Below are 23,500 nucleotides of genomic sequence, written 5' to 3'. Positions count from 1 at the left end.
GGGAAAAATGCCTCATTTGGCATCTCCTGATCCCAGGAGAGGACTGCTATGGCACAGTGTGTTGGGTGCTAGTGTGGTGACCCGCTTTGCATTCCACTGAGCTCTATGGGATGTTTTAGCAGTGAGTAGCAAAGATGGAGCTCCACCCACAGCCAGGGAGTGCTGCACAGGATGATCTTCTGTGACTGTCAGAAGCCCGACTTGTAAAAATGAGATTAAGATTATTAGCATAGCCTAAGGATTTATTTGAATTATATGTTGCCCTTTCACCTGTAACTTTATCTCCCAGCATTCACCATGAATATTTAATATATGGCCACCACTGCATCTTGCAGAATAAACGACAGGCTCCAAGTTTCAAAGCTAAATCTGAAAAGCAATGCATACACATTGATACTGAAAAAAAAGCATCACACCCAGAGCAAATCCTTTTTCATAAACCCACTTATTAAAAAAAAAGTAATGTAATATCATGACTTTTCATTAATACTAGTCTTCACTAAGCCTGAAGCAAATCCTTGCTTACTGTGCACTTGCTACGCTTGTTGTACAGGACTGCCTGAAGGGGGTAAAGGCTCACAGTCAGTGCGCGAAGAACAGGGAGCGTACGGTTGAGACAGATAGGAGCTCTCTTAAGAGTAGTTCTCAGTCCTCAGTTGTCCTTCCCGGAGAAGACGATTAGGGATGTTTCACAGGAATAATAATGCTAATTTTCAGCCCCCACAGAGTGCTTTACACCTGCAAAGTGCTATAAAAATGTGAGCTAATACTTGCCAGTAAGTGAATATTGCTGTGCCTGTTTTGTAGACACAGAAATGAAGATACAGGAAGGTCAGAGGGCTGACCCAGGGCCACATAGCTTCTCAGCAGCAGATTTGAGATGAAGAAACTGGTGTCTCTCTGTTCACATTTCATTAATCATGCTGCCTTTTTAAAATTAGCTCAAATCTCATGTATCTATCTATCTATCTATCTATCTATCTATCTATGCATAAAGTACTTGAGAAGGAGTTTTCTCCCTCTTCCCTCTTTGCTTCTTCAAAATAAACAAGCTCCTGAGCTACCAAACCCCATGTTTACACGTATCATTAAATACTTTCCAGTTGCTAGCCAGAAAACTCAGCAGAAAATCTGTAGAACACCAAAGTAACTGTCTTCTTTTAAATAATTGATGATGCCAAATAGCAGCAGTGTTATGCCAACAAAGAGATCGGTCTCTCAAAATATTTTATTCATTATGCCTCAAGAAACCCAAAGCCTTGTTTTTAACGAAAGCGAATTTCAGAAGTTGGCTCTCGTTTCCTCTGAAACATCTGCTTATTACAATTCTTGGTGTTAAAGCACTGGTGCTCCCCAGTAAATCTTTCAGCTTTAAGTAACACGTATGGAAGTCTTGGCAAAGAGATCAGAAAGGAGAAAGAGCAATGCATGCCAAATATTCATTTTACTTTATGAGGCTGTAGTGGTATATGTTAATAGTACATGTGTCGAGGAGGATCTACTAATCCGATTAAATAACAGGACAAGAAGGAATTATTTCCAAGGTTCAAAAAGACCCCATTCTTTGCAGCTGAAAATTTATATTCCAGGGTAAATTGGTTAGAAGTCTTGGCTAACTAGACTTCTATAAAGCAGACAGAAATGGATCTTTCTCTGTATTGTTTGTAAATCAAGGTCATTTATGTGAGAAGGCTATATTGTGATAAATCTGTCTGACAATTAGATGGAGAGGACATATCAACGTTAAATTATATTCTTTGTACGCTTTGGGCGGAAAGCAATGTAAACACCACAGTAGCGTTATGAACAGAAAATTGCATTCCAGATAATAACAGATATTCATGGTGCATGGTTTTACACATTAATGTGCTATGTTTTACTCAGTCATGTTAATATTTTAGATTATGTAACATTCCCTTCTTTATGCGTAGTTTATTTTTTTCACTGAGAATGTAGCTCCCTCCTCCTCAACCCCCTCCTCCTTTCCATTTATCTCTCCTTCTCCCTCTCTTCTCCCTATTTCTCAGCCTTTTCTTTTTTTCCATTTTTTCTTTTTTTCTCTTCTCCTAATTCTCACAGTGATGCTTGTGGAAACAAGCAAGGAAAACAAATTTGAAGTGAAACTGTCTGTACAAGAAAATTTTAACAGGTATTTCAAGATTTATAAGCCGGGGTTTTATGTTCTATGCTTACAGATTCAATCTGTGTACCAGGCTTTGATCCAAGCCTTAGCATGATGACTGGAATCACTCCAATTAACCCAATGATACCAGGCATGGGGTTAGTGCCACCACCACCACCAACAGATGTGCCTGTAGTCAAAGAAATTATTCACTGCAAAAGCTGCACGCTCTTCCCTCCAAACCCAAGTAAGTGGAACCGAAGAAAGAGTATTACTTTCCTAAATACATTGCATGAATTTTTTTATCTAGTAGCAGTTATGCTTTTTAATTACAGGCATGTGTGGTCTTTCCTTCTAAGGTCTATTTTGTGTGTAAAGCATGGTATGGTATAAGAGCATTCTTATTCATCTCTGTAAGGTCACACAAAAAAACAATGCAGCTTGTACAAAAATAAAAACACTTAAAGGAAAGTAACATCCTCATGATCTACACTGCTTATAGCTGATATAGTTGATATCTGTCTTTCCTGTAGATCAGGATGTCACAAAACATAAAGCGTATATGGTCATCTCTGTGCTTCAGGTGCGTGTAGTTAGATGGGACCAATTCGGGCTGTGTCCCTGAACACAGTATCTTGCACCCCAAACTGCCTCACTATAGTCCCTTCTGCAGGGAGATGGAGGGAAAGGGGGCTACAGCTTTTCTCCTGCCATTTTTCAGGAGGTTCAACATGGTAGATGAGTTCCTTCTTCTTTTTGAAAGCAGGGACCAGGTTCCCTCGTGTTCCTTCTGAAGAGTTCCTTCATGGAAGACTCTTCCCACTGAGATACCCGGCACAAACCTTGATTTTGTGTATTGGCCCCATGAGTTTCAGAGCCATCATACCAGTGACTTTCACTGTCGCTCTGAAATGAGAATGTTTAGCAAATATTCAGGTGCTCTGGATTTGCAGTGTGCCCTGATCACAGTTTAATCAAACTGGTTATGTATGTGACTGTGTATATATGTATATGTACACTTCAAGGTTGTAACCTCCTTTACTGTCTTAAGGGGCCCAAAAAGTCATATTAGTCAGATTCCTTCTTATAGAATTGCTTTCACTGTGTATAAATAAGGTGAAGTGTTATGATAGCTCCTATTTTTTATATGGCTTTCAAAAATTTATTAGTTTTTTCCATGTAAGTTTGTGTACATTCTCTCTATATATACATGGAAGTAGCATTTCTAGCTACTCCACCTCATGAACACTTGTAAACAGTGAGGTTATCCTTCCCCTGTGCAGGCATCTGCTCCATTATCTGGCAACAAGACAAAACAGATAACCAGCAGAGTGTTTTCATCATGCTGTCACTTTGTTGTGTTTCCCACTTTGTTTTTCTGTTTGCTATGCTCCTGTACTCTCAGACAGAAATGAAATTATGCTAATACCAGGGAAAGGTGTCCAGCCCAAGTGCACAGGGTGTACACAGCATGGGCTTGCTCACAGCCCACACACTTGGTGCGTGTGGCGAGTGATGGGTATGAGCCAGAGATGGTGCACTTCAGGCTTTGAATGCACTGCACTAGAGCCTGAGATCTGTGCTCAGGGTCAAATCAGTTGCAGAAGCTCCTCTGCTTTGAAACAGAATATTTTTCTGGTTTTTGTGTGGCTGTACAGGGAAAAGAAAGACCCTTTTAGACTTCACTGTCTGTCATGGAGAACAACCTGCAGTGGCAGGAATTAATGTTTGAAGTACCACCTAAAGCTTGAAAGGGTTTAGATTCAAGTAATCAATTTTGGATAATCTCTGCAATATTCAATTATTTTGCTTGTCCCTCTCTTCTGTCTCTATACTATGTCAAGTAACTTGCTGCCCAGAACTGATTAAAGGGGTGAATAGAGCCAATGGATCAAAAGACAAATTTTGTATTCCAGTGTGATTTCTGTTTTGACTTAGATCTTCCACCACCTTCAACAAGAGAGAGACCTCCTGGGTGTAAAACAGTGTTTGTTGGAGGATTACCAGAAAACGCAACGGAGGAAATTATTCAGGAAGTCTTTGAGCAGTGTGGAGATATAACAGCAATTCGGAAAAGCAAGAAGAATTTTTGTCACATTCGTTTTGCAGAGGAGTTCATGGTTGATAAAGCCATATACCTTTCTGGTACTTCACATTCTTAAATGGATTTTCCTTGCTTCTCATTTGTATTTTGTGATGCTAATGCTTGCTTATTTTCTTAGCTTTTCTCTCAGCAAGTCTTTCTTGAACTCAGTGGCTATAGCATGGAGTGGCAAGGGGCAATTCTGTTATTTCTCTCTGTCTGCCAAGAGTCATGAATGGTGTTGTATGTTACTTACCCGGGAGCCATTTCCTGCCACCCCACAACAATGCAGCAGATCCTGAAATTCACTACAGAACAATCCTATTTTCAATTTACACAGGTTTATATAGTTTTGCTCACAGGTTGTGGAAGTGGAAGGGCACCAGGCCAGGAACTTTGCTGTTTTCCAGTGCCAATTTTTCTGATAGGCTGGCAATTTCCCTGGCATATTTTTATAGATTTGTGGTGCAGCCTGAATAAAGTCTGTCTTTATGCATGCATGTATTCAGCTATTGCATGGGTTGGATTCTGAGCCCCATCTGTAGGCTACGTCTGTTGCCTCCCATGACAACGAGTGCTACAGAAACTACAGGGTGTAACATTTCAGAATCTCTTTATTTTCCAACAAAGGAACAGGAAAAAAACTCCAAAACAAAACAGAAACCAAGCAAACAAACACCCAACCACCCCCCAGCCTCTAATTCACAGGGGAGAAAATATTAAGACAAAAGATGAAAAACAAATCTGCTTTCACATTTTAGGCTTCTGTGATTGTCAGTGTCTTCTTGAGGTTAATTTCCTTCATTTGAGGATTGACTTGCTAAGCAAGCCCTTTTTCATCTTACTGAGTTGGATCACATGCCCTGCCTGTGTTTGTCTCCACTCCACAGTCTGGTTCATCCATCTTTCTGGGTCCTGGAGAGGCTCAAAAGCACTGTTTTGCCTCACAATTGTAATGCAACACTTTCAACCCATATGCAATGTATTCTTGAGTAAACAAGATCCAGGGACTGCTCCTTGGCTGGGACAAGGGGACATAGACTGGCTTACATACACGCACTCTGTGTAGGGTGACCTCAAAGCACCCACTGGGACCATCCTTTTGAGCCTGGGAGGGTGTTAATGACCCAGGATTCTTGTTTGAGCTCCCACCCTGACCATTTTCTCTTCAGCAATAAGGACAGAATCTCAGCATCGTGTAGGTGTCCATAGGAAGCTCATACTGCTAGCAACAAGCTTCCTTTAAAACCACCATCAACTACATAGAAAGAAAGAGAGAAAGAGAGACAGAGAGAGAAAGAAGGAAGGAAAGAAAGAAAGAGAGAGAGAGAGAGAGAAAAGAAAGCCTCTCAACTTTTGAAATGCATCATCAGGAAAAGCCTAGGTCCTTTGTTTCACAAAGGTTTTCCTTAGGATTTTTAGGTTGTATGAGTTGTTTTTTTTCTAGCTTGGCTGCTTGCTTTAAATACCTATTTGAAGAGCTACAAAAAAATCACTCATTTTGGGGGTCTGTTGGGGTAAAGATTTCTTTGAAACATTGCTATATTTTCAGTTTTATTCCAGATCTTTATTCCACTCTGGATTTTTTTTATTTTTTATTTTTTTTTAATTTTCACGTAATTTCTTCACCCCCACCCCCAATCTTTCCTGATTTCCATCCTTCTTATTTATTTGTTTATTCATGTTATATCTAAAATGCTGTATATCATTGCAGCAGATTAGAGGCATCACAAGCAGTAGCACATTTACCAGCTTCCAGCTTCTGTCTAGGGGGCCCTAGTAACAGAATAGAAGAGGGCCACACCAGATTCAGTAGGAACTGGTATTACCATATTATGATAAACAAAACAGTGACAAAGAGGAAAACAAAGCACAAAAATGTACACACTGCCACCCTGGGCCAGAAGCAGTGCTTCCCTAGCTCAGTTTCCTGCTTCTCAGCAGCTGGCTACATCCTTTGCTTCACTCCAAGTCAAGTTTTGTTTTAATTTAATTTGCCTTAAATCCTGAAGGACCATCGAGGTAAGAAATTCTCTGTGCTGCCCTGTGTCTTCATTCATAATGCACTGGAGTGCTCATTCAGAAGATGGGACACGAGTAGAAACAGAGGTGAAAGATCACTTTCCTCATTCTTCCACATTCTGAATTTTCTGCAAATTTGATTCCAAGTTCCCAATGCATCATTCCTTCTTCTGTTTCCTTCTGTCACAGTCACTCTGCTGTCTGTGCTTCCTCTTATGTCTGTTCCGCAGCCTCCCTTCCCATCCGTTTTTTCCTCCACACCTTTTCATTCTTCCAAAGTGTTGTATCTATTGTCTCCATCCAGACAAGGGAAAGAACCAGTGGAACTGACAGGGATAAGAAAGAAATGCAGGAGTACTCTGTAGCCAAGTTCCACTTCTTTTTACCAAGGCTGCTGAACTCTGCAGATGAAACATGAAGCACTGACTGCCCCCACCACTACCAGGGAGGTCTGGCACTAGGCAGGGGCATGTTTTCCTTGTACTGAAATATTGGATGGGTGGTTTACCAGTATTTATTCCATTCTCAAACATAATATATTCTGAAATAGTGGGAACAAAGCATATTTTTAAGGCATTTTATTTTCCCTGAAAGAGACAAAAGAGATGTACAAATACAGTATGTGTGTTATATTAGGGGAAAGTCATGCCTTTGATATTTCTGGTATAATGATAATTTTGTCTACCTAATCAGTTTTATCTGTCTAGCCCATCTAATCTCATCAAGTTTTGCATTTATCCCATGCTTATCATCAGAATAGAGCAAGTGATTACAAAATCCATCAAGCAGTTTAATCACTGGGTTGTTTTTTTTTTCCTTTGTACTCCCAAGTAAATGTGTATGAAAAGGGAGACTGGAAGATGGGTAGAAGACTATGATAAAATTGTCAACTTGAGGAGGGCTAGGTTTCATTTAACCCTTAAAGATGTATTTTGATCATCCAAGGAAAAGACTTTCTAAAATCATATACCAGCCCATGAGAAAGCTCTTTCTCAAAACTGTATGTACTTTAGTCTCTTGGATGATAATTCAGTAACTCCTGCAAATATTGATGGCCCCAGACTTAAATGTATGGGAAAACAGGTGTGTGGACACAGACCTGTTTATACTACAAAAGCCTGTGTATGCATTTTTCCTGTGCTGATATTTTCCCCCTGTGGGTTTCCTTTCAGTACTGTTTACTTGTTTTATTTTAAGTTCTCTCTGATCACCGTTAACACTCTGATCTAGATCCTCAGTTAGCCCTCAGCTATTGGCTGGTTCCCAGTATAGCAACACTCAAAGGTAAGTCAAGCCATGGAGTTTGCACTAGACCTGTGATATGAAAATACTGTTTGATTTTTATTTAGCACCTTCATTAACTTTTCCTGTTTCTGCTCCTTTAAAGTGAGGATCTTGGCAAGTTCCCAAAGTCTTTTCCTCTTCCATTTTGTGCAAACCTGAAATTAAAAATGACAAGCCAGGCACAAAGTTAATGCTAACTGCAGCCCTGAGCAAAGAGATGGAGAAAAAATTCATTGCCCATGCATGAAGGGGAGGCAGTGCCAGGTGTTTCTCTCATACATTCAAACATCCTCAAACATCAATAGGGAGACACGGTATTGGAAAGAAACCGGCCCTCCCAGCTGCCTTGGGGCTCAAAATTTCCATCACAGATGGGTGCCTGAGGATCTCATGTACAAAATAGAACCTGCCAGTTGTGCATGCAGAGTCTTTCTGGTTATCAACACATCAAGGAGTCTGTTCTTCACTGGCCAGGCTGCTGGTCCTGCCTGTAGTGTCAGCAAAGCCTAATATATGAGGGTGCAAGAAACCATCCTAAAGGCATTTGTTGTTTTTGTTAAAGGAAAGATGCCAAACCATGAGCATTCTGATTTGACTTTTAAACTAACCCTGCTCTGGACTAAGTGATATATCCAAGGTCCCTTTTTAGCTCGGTTGTTCTAGGTTTCTGTGCTGGTGGAAATCACCTGGCTTGCTGACGATCTTCAGTCTTTGGAGTTAAACAAGCAGTCACATTTTTTCAGTGTGATTCATGGTAAATTTCCAAAATCTGTTAATTTAATTTTCCTAAAGGGAAACCCTGTCCAGTGCTACTGCAATGTTCACTGTTCCATTTTTTTTTCCCATTTACTTCAAAAATGAGGGCCACTTTATTACAACTCAGCTTTGCCAGTGTACACAAAACCTATAGATGTACAGTCCTTTTCATTAGTTCTTTATTCAGCTTATGTGAGGGGCCTTGAAGTCCACAAGAGTTTTGCCTTCTGCAGTGCCATATTTCTGTCTCTGCCCATAACTATTGTACTCCTGCCAATGGAGGCGAAAGATGGTGGGGGGAGAGGAAGAGAAATTGAGTCTTCCTGGAAAGTGCAGCCCAGCTGGGAGATCTAATTTTAGGTTCACGGGACCTGGCACCTTGGCAGTGTCCTTTACATTGCTGATAATGCTGTTCTGGCACAGAGCAAACACTGTGTGAGGAATGCAGCTGGCACGCCAAACTGGCGGGGAGCAGGGGGCTAACATTTGTCACAGTTATCAGGGTAGCTGCACCACTGACCCCTTTTGGCTGACTCCTTTGTGCCTACACCTCTGTGGATAAAACCATATAATTACATTCTCATTAGTTCAGAGCCCAATTCTGAAAGGTCACTCACGCTCTTCTTCTATTATGTCACACTGAATGGGGTGTATAAGTAACTCTTCCCTTCAACACCTTGGGACTAGAGCTACATCTATGGCCACAAAAAGCTTTTTGGGGGAAAGAGTGGTGTTTACTTCTCTAAGCTAGAGAAAGCAAAGCCAAGAGGAATTTAAAATAATAAACAGTCCCCTCCTTTGCCACTCCTACAATATTCAGTTTTACTTCACCCCAAGCTCCTGAATCTTGGAGACCAGATTTGATAGGAACCTACCATTGGTAGGGACCTACCAAAACCATGCCTTGGTAGTGAAGTTTTTTATATCTTCTGGTTTTGAAGGACCTCTGAAACATTCAGCTCGAGTTTTTCATCTGGGTTTGGGCTCCTTGCTGGTCAATGAAAGTAATATAATTCCCTCACCTGCAGACTCCTTAACTAAACTCCACAAGATGTTTGAAAGGAAAATGTCAAATCAAAAGGCACCCAGATTATTTTTTATTTGAAGGATCACTACATATATAGATATTTAATGTCTTTGAAGCTATTGTCTCATATGTGCTGCAGTACAGACAATCCCTTGTATTCATACAGCAGGATGTTTTTCCAGCAGTAAAACAGAGTATGCCTAGGTACGCATTTCTGCAAGGATGTGCTTAGTCTACTGCTATTCCTGGAGGGAGCTCAAAATGGAATTTTAACTGTGGTGGTGAGGTGCTAAAGCTCTTAAAACCACAGGCAAACCACAAGACTGGAAGGTAGGTTCTCTTGGATTGCAGATGAGAAACAGCAAACACCATTTTTCCTGACATTTTGAATAGAAGTTTTCTCTTCCTGGAGTTATTATGCAGTGATTACAGTAGTGTGCATTTCTGAAGAGCTTCCTGTGTGCCAGCTCAGCACAGAGTTCATCTCTGCAGCATCCCGTCATTTGACAAATCTCTGCTGGGCTGTTGTGTGTTGGCATGGAAAAATTAGAGCTATCCTGTGTAGACTGATTAATTTTGCCCACATTTGAATGCTCTGTTTGGAGCTTTCTATGTAGAACTTTCTCACACTTTCTCTGAGTTGGCATTTTAAAAGTTAGATGAACTGCTCTGTGTATATATTTGTGCCTTAGAAATAAAACTTGGAAAAAAGACAGGTGCCCAAATATGTCCACAAAAACCTCCTCTAATACCTTTGGCATGCTTTTTTTGGCCTCTGACACTAGTCAAGGGTTTTATTTCAGAGCAGGGCCCCTTTGTACTGCTGTTTAGCCCTTAACTTAAAGCCTTTGCTGTGTGCTAACTTTAGAATATGATACATTGACCAAATTACAAATATGCAGAATATCCCTAAAGATAAGGTACAAGAGGTTTCATTATTTGTTCTGAAAGGAGTCTTGCAAATGCCTAATAAATCTGTCCCTACTTTAGAAATTACTTTAAGGAATTATGAACTCAATTAATTTGTAGGTGATTTATATTTGCTGCTAGATTATTTTCACTGGGGAATTTGAAAATAATGGTTGCAATTGTAAAGTCTCAAAATCTGAGATCTAGCACCACTGTAGTTATGGAACTCTTTGTTGCACAGGAATTTATGTAGCACAATTTTCATGTTCACCTGTAGTCGTGTGTTTTAGAAAATTCAGCCTTTCCCCATACTTCCAATTCCTTTGGCAGAGTGGAGAAAAACATTAGATTGAACACAATCTCAACAGGATCAGAGGAAGAAGGACTCCCCACTCAAACTAAGACAGATCCATTTTAAGTAATTGTTTATCTGACTTTTGTGCTTTTAAAAGTTGGGACCATCAAGTGGAAAAATTATGTATTTTGAGAGACTTCTAAACAGAAATGTAGGTTCTATACCTTAGGGTTGACTTTTTAGTTCATCTACAACGGTGATAGGTGATGCAGGAAATTGTAAAGAAAAATGAGTGGGTGGATATTTATCTTCTTGTGAAAACATGGTGATTGATAGATATTGCATAGATATGTGGGAATCTGTTAATGTAGATTTTTACCTGGCTGCACTTGAAAAGAGGGGAAAAAAATGAAGAGAAATTTAAGCAAATAAATCCTGCAACAGTTAGTTCTACTTGTTGATTTCAGGTTACCGCATGAGATTAGGATCTAGCACAGACAAAAAGGATTCAGGTCGCCTTCATGTTGATTTTGCTCAGGCAAGAGATGACTTTTATGAATGGGAATGCAAACAAAGAATGCTGGCCAGAGAAGAACGCCACAGACGCAAAATGGAAGAAGACAGACTGCGCCCTCCTTCACCTCCGGCAATAATGCATTATTCTGAACACGAAGCTGCTTTGCTGGCTGAAAAATTGAAAGGTAAGCAGCATTTGCCACTTCTCAGTTTATTATTCCTTAAAAGCAGGAGCCATGCAGAGGCCAGGGCAGTGAAGCCAGTTTCTTTCTGATGTGTTTCATTACTTGCCCTGTTAGCTTTCCCCCACTGAAATGGCTTTCTTTGCCATTTCTATGCCAATGGTAATGATACTCACCCACCTGCTGGAAATGTGTGACATCTATCTATCTACCTGTGCTTTAACAGTTAAAACACAGTCATCAGAATGCTACAGATGGGTTTTTTTTCTGTTAAGTTGCTGCCATCATATATCTTGGAAATATTCTCACAGTAAGACAACCTGTTGCAAGAATCCTTCTTCATATGAAAGGCCTTATTCTTAAAATTACTTTAGTCCTCAACATGTGGGTTACTCCATCGCATGCATTTGACTGTCCCTGGCATTCAAATTGCCCTCATGAGCTGACACAACTTATCTCTGACACACACCATTCATTCTTTCACTCCCTCGTTAGGGTTAGAACTACTTGTCCAGGATAGTGTCGTGTTTTGGTATGTGTTTGCTTCCTTGTGGTTTTTTTCCTAGGTACATTTACTGAGTTAATATTTTCCAAGGGTGTACTTCGAGGATCCATTTTATTTTAATAGCTAACATAAACATTAAGAAGCGAAGAAATAAAATTATTCATGGTAACAAAATTTAAAAGAAATTTCTAGCAAACAACTCTTCACACCGCTTAGAGTTGTATTTATTTTCATCAAGTGTTTAGCAGTTGTGTTTGGCATTCTTTCCCCCATGATGGCCAAGCACGCTGCATAACTGTGTGCCAGGTCACAAGAAGCTGTGATTCTTGCCACTATTTCAGAATTATCTAGATTAGGCTAAGACTATCTAGCTGTCATCACACTGCCCTCTGTTCTAACTATGAAATGTGTTTGGGGAGCTGAAGAAGGACAGTGCAAAGTGTTTCATCCTTGGAGCGTGGAGCAGAGATGCACCCTGCTGTCTCTCTGAGTACTGCATTGGTTGCATGAGTACTCTCTGAGTACTCTGGTAACTCAGTCAGTTACTAGTTTGGCTGACTGTCATCCCCACCAAGTACACTTCTCCATAAAATAATTCATTAATCTATCTAACTTTTAAAACAACCCAGATGGGTTGATAGACCAGGAGAAAAGAGGCTCTAATATAAGAAATTTTAATTCATAATTATCTTCCAGTCCAGTTTTAGATCCATCTGGTTTTAGTTGAATATTTTAGGAGTTAATCTTTTGTAGGGAGGTTTTTCTTTATGTAGTAAGGCCTACAGGTTTCCTGAACTAAACCAGAAAATGCAAGAAGTCTGGACAATTTCTTCCATATGGCTGGTCATTGCTTGGGGCAACTGAATGTGGGTTTTTGCAAGATGTCTAAGATGACTATATTTAGAAAGATTTTCTTTTCATTATGGGAAGTTTCCATACTTAATTAAAATCTACTCCAAGCATTTATCTTGCTTTGGTTCTCCTAAGGGAAATTTAACCAGAGTTTGACATATATGCTCAAGCTTAATATAAAATTTTTTTAGCACAGTATGGACCAACACTATGTGCATAACTGTTTCTCCAGAAATAAATTTTCAGCAGTGTATGTAATTTAAAAAAAAATGTATTGAAATTTTAAAAGTTCTTCTAATTAACAGTTGCCTTATTGTCAGATTAAAGACACCAGCCCTGGATCTGTACAGATAGTTAAGGGTGGAGAATGCAGAGAAGACCCCTCTCTTCTCAGTAGACATGAGTTGTTCCCTGTTCTAGGTAGTAAAGCAATGGTGGGCTTCAGTAGTTTACCTTCCCTATGTCACCACAGCCAGTATCTGTAAAATAGTGGTGTTGAGCTTTATGGGCTCCCTTGGGCAACATGGAATCACCACATGAGCTCTTTGTGTCATCCTAAAAAAGAGGTAAAGCAATAAAGAAAATTCTTCAACTCTGGCAAAGGGCAGTTCATGTAACAGAATCATACACTCATTAAGGTTGGAAAAGACCTCTAAGATTGAGTCCAGCCATCATCATACATTCACAATTTAAATGTGGACTTGAGTGAAAGTAGCAGAATATACATAATGTGGTGGGTTTAGCACTACATACATACACACATAGACATACACATATACACTCACAGATGTGTAAAACTTGGAGTTAAAATCTCAGGTCTCTGTATTATCACCACATTTGCACTGCTGCAAAAGCCTGGACAATTCATCCTAAAATAAAGAAGGATCACAGTATATCTGTACTTGGCAGGATTTAGTTTGAAAGACTGGTTCCTCAGCAGATGCTCCGCGGTGGTTTTCCTAAGGAAACTCCTGACCTTGCTGTGGTGCCCACTTCAAAAGATCCCTGAGCTCTGTTGCCAGCTCATGAGACAGAGCTGCAGGTGCCCGACATGCAGGCTTCAGCTCCTGCAGTGCCTCCAGAAGTTCACAGAGCAACACTAGCTAAAAAGCAAGCCAAAATAGCTAAGCATATCTCAACCCAAGATACTGCTTTGCAACAACAGATGTAGATAATTTGGTCTGAATCCAAGCAACTTTTGTTGTCAAAATAACCTTGGAAATTCCTGACAGCAAGGAAATCTTATGGTAAGCAGAGATGAAGTAGGCTTATCAGCCACTCCCCTAATGTGGTCTAAATATTTACTGAGTCTGTAACAGAGGTGACAATAAATTTTTTTTCACCTTCTGCAGACTGCAGCATAAGACTAAGAAATCGTTGTTTTTGTGTAACAGACTTGGCTGGAAGCTCTTGCCCCACAGCTTGTCAGCATATTCCTATTCCTCTGGTGTCCTGAAGTCACCTGTTACAGCAGTGACTGTGGGTGAGAGAGTACAGAGGAACTTCTGTGCCAGTTGGAAACAGAAGTTCATTGTAAATTTTCAGCCAGGTATAATCTCTACTGGTGTGGAGCTTCACAGAACAAAGGAACTAGTTCTTCAGTTCCTGATGGCTGAGGCTGGGAACGGAAGGCCTCATACACATGAGGAGTTAGGACATACTCTCCATTTTCTGTGGACTATCCTAAATCCCTTCATATCTGCAAAGAATTTGGTTTGAACACTTGATTTTTGCAAAAATTAAAGCAACCCATAAAACTATGGACCAGTGCAATTTTTCACCACTTTCCAATTCGGCATGTGGCAAACAGTGTTGGTTTATGTGTGTCTCTGTTTCCCTTTTTCCTTTTTCCTTTTTTTATTACTTATTAAGATCTTCAGTACTCCTTCAAATGAAGTCCTTCTTAACTCTCTTCTTGTTGTCAGTATGGACATTTTCTTCCTGTACCATTCATGTCATTTGCCTGAGCCTCAGTTATCAGAATGAAATGAGCGCCAGTATTCCAACAAGATGAGTAACATGAAGAGCATGAGCTCCTCCTTACCTGTGTTTCTTAGAGGAAATACCTCAATAAATTCACAGATCTGAACTCTGGGAACCCAAGGTCATTTACAATGAAGTGTAAATGTTATTTACCTCCGTAAACAGTCTTTGAAAATAGACCCTAATTTCTTGTTTTGACAAAACCAGCAGTATATCGTGTCTGCAGCTATTACACTAGAAAGAAGTGACTTTTGCTTCTTCTGGTTCATTGCAGCATTTGTGTGTGTGTGTGTGTGTTTGAGATTTTAATTCCCCAGTGTTAAATCAGATGTGTTATTACTGCACAGTGAAATGTGTCGGTAGATATTTAGTTTCAAATTTGCATGCTCTGACATCTGTTTTCCTGGGTGCGTTATAAACAGTTAAGTCATGTGGTGCCCAGAACATGACACAACTGGAGATAAGCTGAACCTTTTAAGTGGAATGCTACTCTGTCAGGTGCATTGGAACAAAACATTTTAATCCGTTCTTATGACATTTGCGTTTCAAAGCAGAATTTCGAACATTATGGTTTTCTTAATTCAAGCGTATCTGTACCTAATGGTATCATCTTCAGAAATCACTTCTTGCAAGTAAGATACCTTAAAATGCTACATCTGTCTTACTTTTTGTGGGTAGCTAAATAGTTCTATCACCTAACAAAGGCATCTCTTTATATCTGAATATCTAGTTTTTTAAATATTTTGAGCAAAGGAGACATAAATATCTAAGAGTTATATACAATACCCTGGAATTTACCTCCCTTTTTAATAGAATGTTTCTTTATGAGCACAGGGAAGTTATTCATATGGTTTTTCATTTTAAGAAATATAATTTAAAAATTGAGAAGCTGCTTCTTTGCCAGGCACTGTATTATCCCCTGAAGAGAGCACAGATTGGAAATTTAAATAAATAGATGGCAGTTACAGTAGAATGAACTAACCAGGGATGTGCCTTGCACAAGACTCAGGTAACATCAAGCCTGACAATCTCAACTCCTGCGCATCGTTTGAAATATAAACAACATTTAATTGCTTGGGAGATAGGATGTTTCTCTAAGAAGGAAAATACACTGCTTTCATGATCACCCTGCTCTTGGGAGCCAGACTGGTGGAGCACTGCAGAAACAGTGCAGTTATGCAGGGAGCCAAGTCTCACCCAGAAAGGATTGAATTCAGTGCAGAGCTGCATCAGAAGGGGAGGCAAAGCGAGATCCTGTGAACAAAACCAGTGAATGTCAGGTTTAAATGCTGAAACTCCGGACATTTTTTTTTTATTAGTGGTATATCAGGACAGAGCCCTAAAACAGACATATTTCACTTTAGCATCAAATCTGTTCACGCACCCTTCCTGGTTTTAGATTATCATTTTCTCCTTCCTTCTTCCATATGCTGCTGACATCTGCTGTGGCACAATACATCTGGCTCCGAGAGCCTCGCACAGGGGCTGTGAGCAGGCACAGTGAGAGGGCACTTTTGTCTGCTGGCAGAAGCGCATAAGGTGGGTTCAGCTATCAGCAGCCTGGTAACCCAATTCCCTGGGCACCTCCCTCCCAAAGCCTACAGGAGGGACACTCAGTGCAATACTAAATTCATCCTCCCTCTCCTCAGCTGTATTGTATCAACTCAGATTTTGAGGTTTTAATACAAGCCCACTGGATTAAATGTACCACACTGCAAAATTACTCAAGTTAATTACTAAGAGCTGGGAAATGGCAGCTCACTGATCTGAAAGGTTGTGGTGTGATTTTGAGAAATAAGGAGGAAACTCAATACCCTCATAATTACTTTTCATTGGAAATAATGGCATCAGCAGGAGAAGATAATGGATTTCTGTGCCTGACATGAAACACCAACCCCGGGAAGAATCTTGTGTGATTTAATTTGAAAGAAAAAAAAGAGTTTGATTATTTAGGGGGGAGAAACTACTTTTTAAAATATCTTTTAGTGAACATACACGCGTATTTTTATCAAATCTAGTGTCAGCTAGACATTTGTTACATAACTGGAAAAGTTTCTTGGTTATAGCATGAAGTTAAGGCTATTTAAAAAATAGTAAGGTGGATATTAATCATTCTTTAAAAGAACCCTTTGGCAGTAAGAATTTTTATTTCTTGATTCTCACTTGTTATGCAATGCCACTGGGTTAAAAATGTTATTAATCCCAAAAGTACTAGACTGATGTGTGTGATGCATGGTACAATTATATAAGGGATTTGAGCAGGAAAAAAAGAAGGTGATGGTAGTAGACTGAAGAGTTGTGTTTCTAGGTCACTGGCAGGCACTCTGTACAGAAGAAGCTCTTAAGCCAAGAGAAAAATAGGTTGTCATTTTGGCACCAGAAGTGGTGTGTGCTGGGAAGCAAATTGTTCCCAATGCACAGGGGAGCTGGGCTGAGCCTGCTGATGAGAGAGGTTAGAGAACCTTTTCTCTGACCTGATTCACCCACAGCAGTCACCTCCTAAGGTTTATTTTTTTGCTGTTGAATTCAGTCTTTGCAGTTTAGAAATCTTAGTTATAGTTTAATAAATTATCAAGTCAGAAGTCAGATTAAAAGTAACTTTGGCCATGCATCCTGCTCTGGCTGCAGTTTTACATAATGAGGAAATTTACATCCTGAACTGAACGGTGCCACCTTCCTGCTATAACTGAACCGGGCCCAGTTTGACAAACTGGAACTGGAGTCTAAGCAGCTGAGCAGTTCCAAGCAGACTGAGAGCAGTGTAACCATGAGCAAAAGAGTAGTGCTGAGCATAGGGATGAGGCAAGGAGCACATCTTCCCATGGCACTGCTGCAGCTGACAGAGGACAGGCTGTTGATCAGAGGCAAAATAGGAGGGACATATCCCACCGCTCTTGTCCTTTCTCTGCCTGCCCTGCAGCACAGTCATGCTCAGTGCTCACAAGAACACCTTGAAGGGGTGTGTGTCAATTGGGTTTCTGCTGGTCAGGGCAGAACTTGGCATAAAGGTATACCTTCCCATCTGACAGAGGGGCCAGAGAACAATGAGATCGTTAATGCATCCCAAAACATAGGCAAGCAGCACAGGAGCTTTCTAGGTGTACTCATTGGAGTAAAGACCAACAGCTCTGTCTTTTCAGCATGTCCTAATAAGCCTGTGGGGTTGCATAAGGGGAGCAAGATTAGGGACAAGAGATAGTGTATGGTGACTGGGTAACACCACAGACCATAGGACAATGTAGAAGGTCTGCTGTGATTTAGAGAGGCTGCAAGTGTTGTGTGAAATATCTCAGATACTTTTCAAACATCTGAGAAAGACAAGGGTTGAAAAGATAATAACAAGGCTAAATCTGTAGGCCAGTGTTTGATCTTGTCCTAGCTAGAGCTCCTGCATGCAATGTCACTCTTGAAACACAGAAATATCAAGTTAGCTATACTTGCAAAGTATCTATAAATGTACAAATTATAGAAATAAGTGTTTGAATGCCTGGCTTCAGAGTGATGGAATAATCTTTATCCTTTCTAATGGCTTAGACCATAGACACCATCACCTAAGTTATTAAAGCACCTTATAGAGGTGCTTAACACTGAGAGATAAATAGTCACATTTGAGGGGACTCTGAGCTGAATTCTGCCCTGTGTTACACCAGGGAAACTCCATAGGCTGAAAGTAAAACCTCTGTTTCCAATACCTTATCCCAGGACACCATTTTGTAAGTTGTTGTCACAGCTTTTTCAATTAAATGTTTATTCTAGTTGGGTTTGCTTAAAGGTGGTCAAATTGCAAGCAGAAAAATGCAAAATATTTGTCAACAATTATTCCCTTTTTTCATAGAAATATTCCTGTTAACAATTTTCAGGGCAGCTCTAGAAATGCATTTTCTTTTCTTTATCTTCCATTTCATCTAAGTTGTGAGCTAGGATTTAAATGTCAAATATCTTTAGTTGATATAGGAGGAATTTGAAATATCTTATCTCTAGAGCCCTGTGATTGAGTCTGGCAGCACCTGGAAATATCTATCGACCCAGCAAGCCATCCTTGATGGATGGGTAATCTTCAAATGACACGACATTGTCAGAGCTTGTGTTAGAGCTGTCCTTTATGGGGACACCCTGCAGGGTGCAGGTGCTGGGTGAGGGTTTGCAGCAGGTGCACCTCTGGAATGGTTGGGGTTTCTCTGACCAAATGTGGCCCTGTTGCAGAGATGTTGATACAGGAGCAGGCCAACCCAGGCTCCCTTTGCAGCCATTTGAGGGAAGCGGGCACTTCTGGGGCACAGTTCAACTCACCATTAAACAGACAGCAAAATCAGGACTGATAAAGCCTACCTTATTTGCTTAGAATATGCTGTGACTTGGAGGAGGAAAAAGCTCTAAGAGTAACAAATAATTTGCCGCATGCTTTATTTTAAAAGAACAATTGCATATGGGAACGTGTCTTATATAAAGGAATTTATTTGAAGAGTGTGTTTTTAAACAGTGTATAATTATGTGCATCCTACCATGAGGGAATAATTTTGAACAGAATTAGGAGTTTTGTTTTTATTTTTTTTTAATGAACAACTGCAATCATAAGGCAGTTCATGCTCTGTTTAAATTAGATTCCATTGCTGCATTTCTTCTACTATTTATCTACTAACTAAAAAAGAAATAAACAATCTCATATAAAAATCTGATTTTCTAAGGCAGTCTCATTGCTAAGAAAGAGTCACTGTATTCTGGATGAAAAAAATGGATTCACGGTGAGTTACCTTATACCAGTCACTGAGTGATATGGCAAGAATTTATAAATTAGAAATTAAGGTGAAATAAATGTTAAAACTGTAGAGAAAAGATTTTATTAACTAATCTGCTCCTCTTGTGCATATATTACCCTCTAGGATTTTTGAATGTACCTTCTAATTATGTAATCAATGAAGATGCTGATGTTTACCAATGAAAGGATTTTTTCCTGCTCGTACAGAGCTGTGAATTAACTGTAGCAGTTCCACAGACCTCTGCAGCTCCCTGGAAGTACAGTATGATGAAAACATACTTGTTTTTAGCATGTCCTTTTAAATGGGTAGAATCTATGTGGCAGAAGGATGATATGTTTACGAACATCCCTTACAGACACCCACTGCGCCTGATAAAAACAAAACAAGGGGAGTGTGTTCTTATTTCAGAGACTCTGTAGCAAAACAACACATAAATGAGTACTGGGGAGAGACTAAAATGAGGAAAAGGGAGGATGTTTCTGTGCTGCTGATTTTCCTCATGCATGGAAACATGCTAACATTGCCAGAAACCATTACTGGTTATTCTTATTTACTAGTGTAATTATAATAAACATTATGTTCCAGGGATGAGTTCTTGGCTATATTGCATCTTTGACATCCAATTTCCATGCAATTCAGCAGGCTAAAGATTTTGCCCAAGTCTTTTGGAGAGCCTTATCCTTGTGTTTTCTTGCAGTGAAGAGGCTTTGCATGAGTCTGGTTTACATTTGTCTTTTCTGGGGTCTATATTCAGCCAACCTCACTTGTCAGAGCCACTTAATACAGTCCTGCTGCATATGTATCCAGCAAAGCTCAGAAGTGGAGTCTAATTCAAGGGGACAATATGAAAAGAAAGGATGCCCATCTGACTCTTCCTGCCTGGCAAAAAATTAATGAAATGGTGATAATGAATCACATGTTAATGGTTTACAGCAGATACACCACTGTACACAGGGAGGGTGTTATGTGTTATTTTGCAGTTTTTTCTTGAGGGATCTTGGGTGACCATGCCTATTCATCTGTGGAGAGAAAGTCTTATTGCTGTAGCTGAAAGCATGTTTCAGTTAATAAGATGTTAAAGATCAAGCAAGGTAAAAATCTCTTCTTCAGAGGCTGTGGGCACAGAGCATGTCACTACTCCTCTCTGTATTTTAGGCTACTCGCCTTTTAGGGAAGTGATGATTAACTCAGAATAAAAGCCAAAATCATCACTTAGCAGTTAGTATTTCATTATTCTTTGTACATAGAAAGCAGAGTCTCACAAACTGTGTCACGTGTTTCTGTATCCTGTAACACAGTTGGCTGGGTTTAGTATTTTCCAATTTTTGTTTGAAGGTCTGGTTATGATTACACTACATCTTCCCACCATAACCATATACTGTCTTCCACAGAAAGGTATGCATACCATATGAAATATATATAAAGAAGCATAACCAAAAAGGACCAGACAAGATGTTTTAAATGAGTTGTTGGGAAATTGAAGTTTTATAGAATAAAATCCTAGTGAAAAATTGATATCAAATTGCGCAAAAATGGTTCCACAGGAAGACACCGTTGTAATATTTTCTTGCAGTTCAGTCTAAATGGGACTTAAAAAGAAATGTTTCTTCTTAATCCTGATGAAGCCTGAAGTGTAATGGATGCTGCGCTTAGAGTCTTCTGAGGAAGCTGAGAGCACTGTCAAAGGAAAGAAGATTACCTGGGGAGGGAATGTACAAAATCTAGCCTTCAATTTTGGCAATCTTTCTGCAGAGAAAATCAACTTTCGTTACCTGAATGGTAAACATGAAGCTGTAATCTAGGTGTTTTCCTGGATTTATCTGGAATCCTTTAAAAATACATATATTACGCGAAACATAAAACAAATAGTACAAAACAAATAACACAAAATGAATGCAGGCACCTCATCTGTTCAAAGCAGTCCCTTGTAATTAATCAGTGTTTTGAGGAGGAATTGTTCAGCCTCAACATTGTTCCTTAATTAACAACATGATGTCAGTGAAATCTGTTGACAGAAGTATGGCTGAGCCCAAGCTCCAAGACTGAGCTTTTGGCTGAGCAGATTAACACAGACACATTTAATTTCCGCAGTGAGTCCAGTACCACAGAGGTCTCCTCACTCCCGCTTTAAGGTCATTCCATATCACTGAATGGCTTAAGGCAGACATTGTGAAAGTGAAGACTCAGGCCACAGGGAAGGGGGGGAGGCTGCTATTTGTTGTGTGAAAGCTGTTAAAATGAGGAGAAGACAAGTCTTGAAGGAAGATTTATGTAGTTTCGCATGGCTGTATTGGCTTCTTACATCTGATAGAACAAAGGACACAAAAGTTGCCCAAAATGATATACTGCAAGCAGGATTTATGGTGATTTTAATGTGACACGGAGCAGAAAATGTGTTCTCAGCAGGCTATTTATGCCTGCAATTTGAAACCTGTGCTTTGATTGTTCTAGATGATAGCAAGTTTTCCGAGGCCATCACGGTGCTGCTCACCTGGATTGAGCGAGGCGAGGTGAATCGTCGCTCTGCAAACCAGTTCTATTCCATGGTGCAGTCAGCCAACAGCCACGTCCGCCGGCTGATGAACGAAAAGGCAGCTCACGAGCAAGAAATGGAGCAAGCCAAGGAGAGTTTCAAAAATGCCTTAACAGGGATCCTCACTCAATGTAAGTAACTCCCTTTTTGTCAGTGTTGTAGTGATGGTGGTGGTGGTGGTAGTGGTTTTATCATTTTGCTTGTTTTTTTGGGGGTAAGTAGTTGCAATGCAGTCATGCTCTCCTTTACATCCTATTCCATACTCTATGGCAGTTTGGAGGATCAAGGACCATTCCTAAGAACTTATTATTCAAGGTGAGCAAAGTTTCAGTAGTTTTTTTTATTAATAGATGAAGACGTGCTCTATTCACAATGTCTACCATTGTGTAGACATAACACTTCAAGAATGGACAAGACAGAAGCCTCACTGCTCTGAGAAAAGATCATGGTTTTTTTTGAGAGGAGGGATATGTAGCCTGTAGTACTGTGTGTGGCAGTAGTTAACTAAGTCAATTACAGAATAGAGCACAATTGGGTAATATTTTTAGCCTGGGTTTAGGTAAAAGGCAGTAGAATCCATTAACTTTTAGGGATATATTCACAGGTAAAGGCCACCTCCACAGCAGAAAAGCATGCTGTACTGCTGCTGGCAGCAGGAGTGGTTGGCTGATACAATGCCAGTATTAATTGGGCAGATAAACTGTCTTAAATATCTAGTGCTGGCAGCTATTTCCTTAGTACAGAAATACAATCAATGAACTTACTCTAACGAGGTTCCCTCATAAAACAATGAACAGGATACTTGCCTAGAAGTTTTTGGAGAGGAGAGGAAGGTGTAAAGTTCAAGGAAAAAAAAGAAAAGGCAAGGAAAAAAGAAGAAAACTGATTTAATTGTTGGTGGTTTTTAACATGTCTGCTCATGGCTCCTCAAGGAAGAGGCACTATGATACTCAGAAAGGTGAAGCCTGGAGCCAGCTCTCATGTGCCAGTTGAGAACAAAACCCAAGATAATTTACCAGATAGAAGACAGTGAAATTGTTATATTGTAATTTCTGAATCATACCCCTAATCTTTACATTTAAATAAAAAAGCCCTAAAAGCTTTTGTGCAATCTATTTCTTGTTCTTCACTGAACATCCTTTAAAAGTTAGGGTTGAAGGCATAAGCTTGGATGGACTTGCCTGGCTTAGCGGAGCAGCCACTGAAGCTTCCTGCATAAGTGATGGAGAGCTCAGCATCTCAGAAGACCAATTCACAATAGGGCACATATCCTAATTTAAGAGTTTAGATGCGAGAACCTAGAAACAAAGATTCTGGGCCAAATACATTGATTTCTGTGGACATATGTTCAGAGAGTAAATTTAAAAGACCAGCTAATTCCCTTGGTAATTTGCTAGGCAATATTGTCTTGCGTATCAGCATCTAAAAGCCAGTGTGAGGCACAGAGATGCAGGCACCACGCATGGCGGGCTGTTCAGTTCACACCAGGGCCTCTCTAGTTTTGTGTGCGACAGCCAGCTCTAGCATTCAGAAATGCCTTCTTCAGCTGCATTAAAAAAAGTCCCCCATTGTCAGCAGGCTGAACTTTAGTTAAATCAGTCTAAATTAGCCCATTTGTCACCAACTGTTGTAGAACATCTGTCACTTGGAAATAGAGATCCCTGTAGTTTCAGG

The 23,500-nt window shown here is 40.0% G+C and overlaps 1 protein-coding gene across 12 annotated transcripts in view; it reads left to right on the top strand.

Moving 5' to 3' along the window:
• Window positions 1-23,500, top strand: part of ENOX1 (ecto-NOX disulfide-thiol exchanger 1) — a 353,570-nt gene that overhangs the window by 251,945 nt on the left and 78,125 nt on the right. For 11 of the 12 annotated variants that reach the window (XM_058829121.1, XM_058829113.1, XM_058829117.1 and 8 more), the window contains 4 exons: window positions 2,196-2,369; window positions 4,061-4,267; window positions 10,966-11,199; window positions 21,745-21,957. In XM_058829121.1, coding sequence (XP_058685104.1) covers window positions 2,196-2,369; window positions 4,061-4,267; window positions 10,966-11,199; window positions 21,745-21,957 — 828 coding nt within the window. The remainder of the gene's footprint in view (window positions 1-2,195; window positions 2,370-4,060; window positions 4,268-10,965; window positions 11,200-21,744; window positions 21,958-23,500) is intronic. The other variant, XM_058829123.1, reaches the window with a different exon arrangement.

The sequence above is a fragment of the Poecile atricapillus genome, chromosome 1 (genome assembly GCF_030490865.1).
Source record: "Poecile atricapillus isolate bPoeAtr1 chromosome 1, bPoeAtr1.hap1, whole genome shotgun sequence".
NCBI lineage: Eukaryota > Metazoa > Chordata > Aves > Passeriformes > Paridae > Poecile > Poecile atricapillus.
The sequence above is the reverse complement of the archived record's forward strand: the minus strand, read 5'-3'. Positions and strand labels throughout refer to the sequence as shown.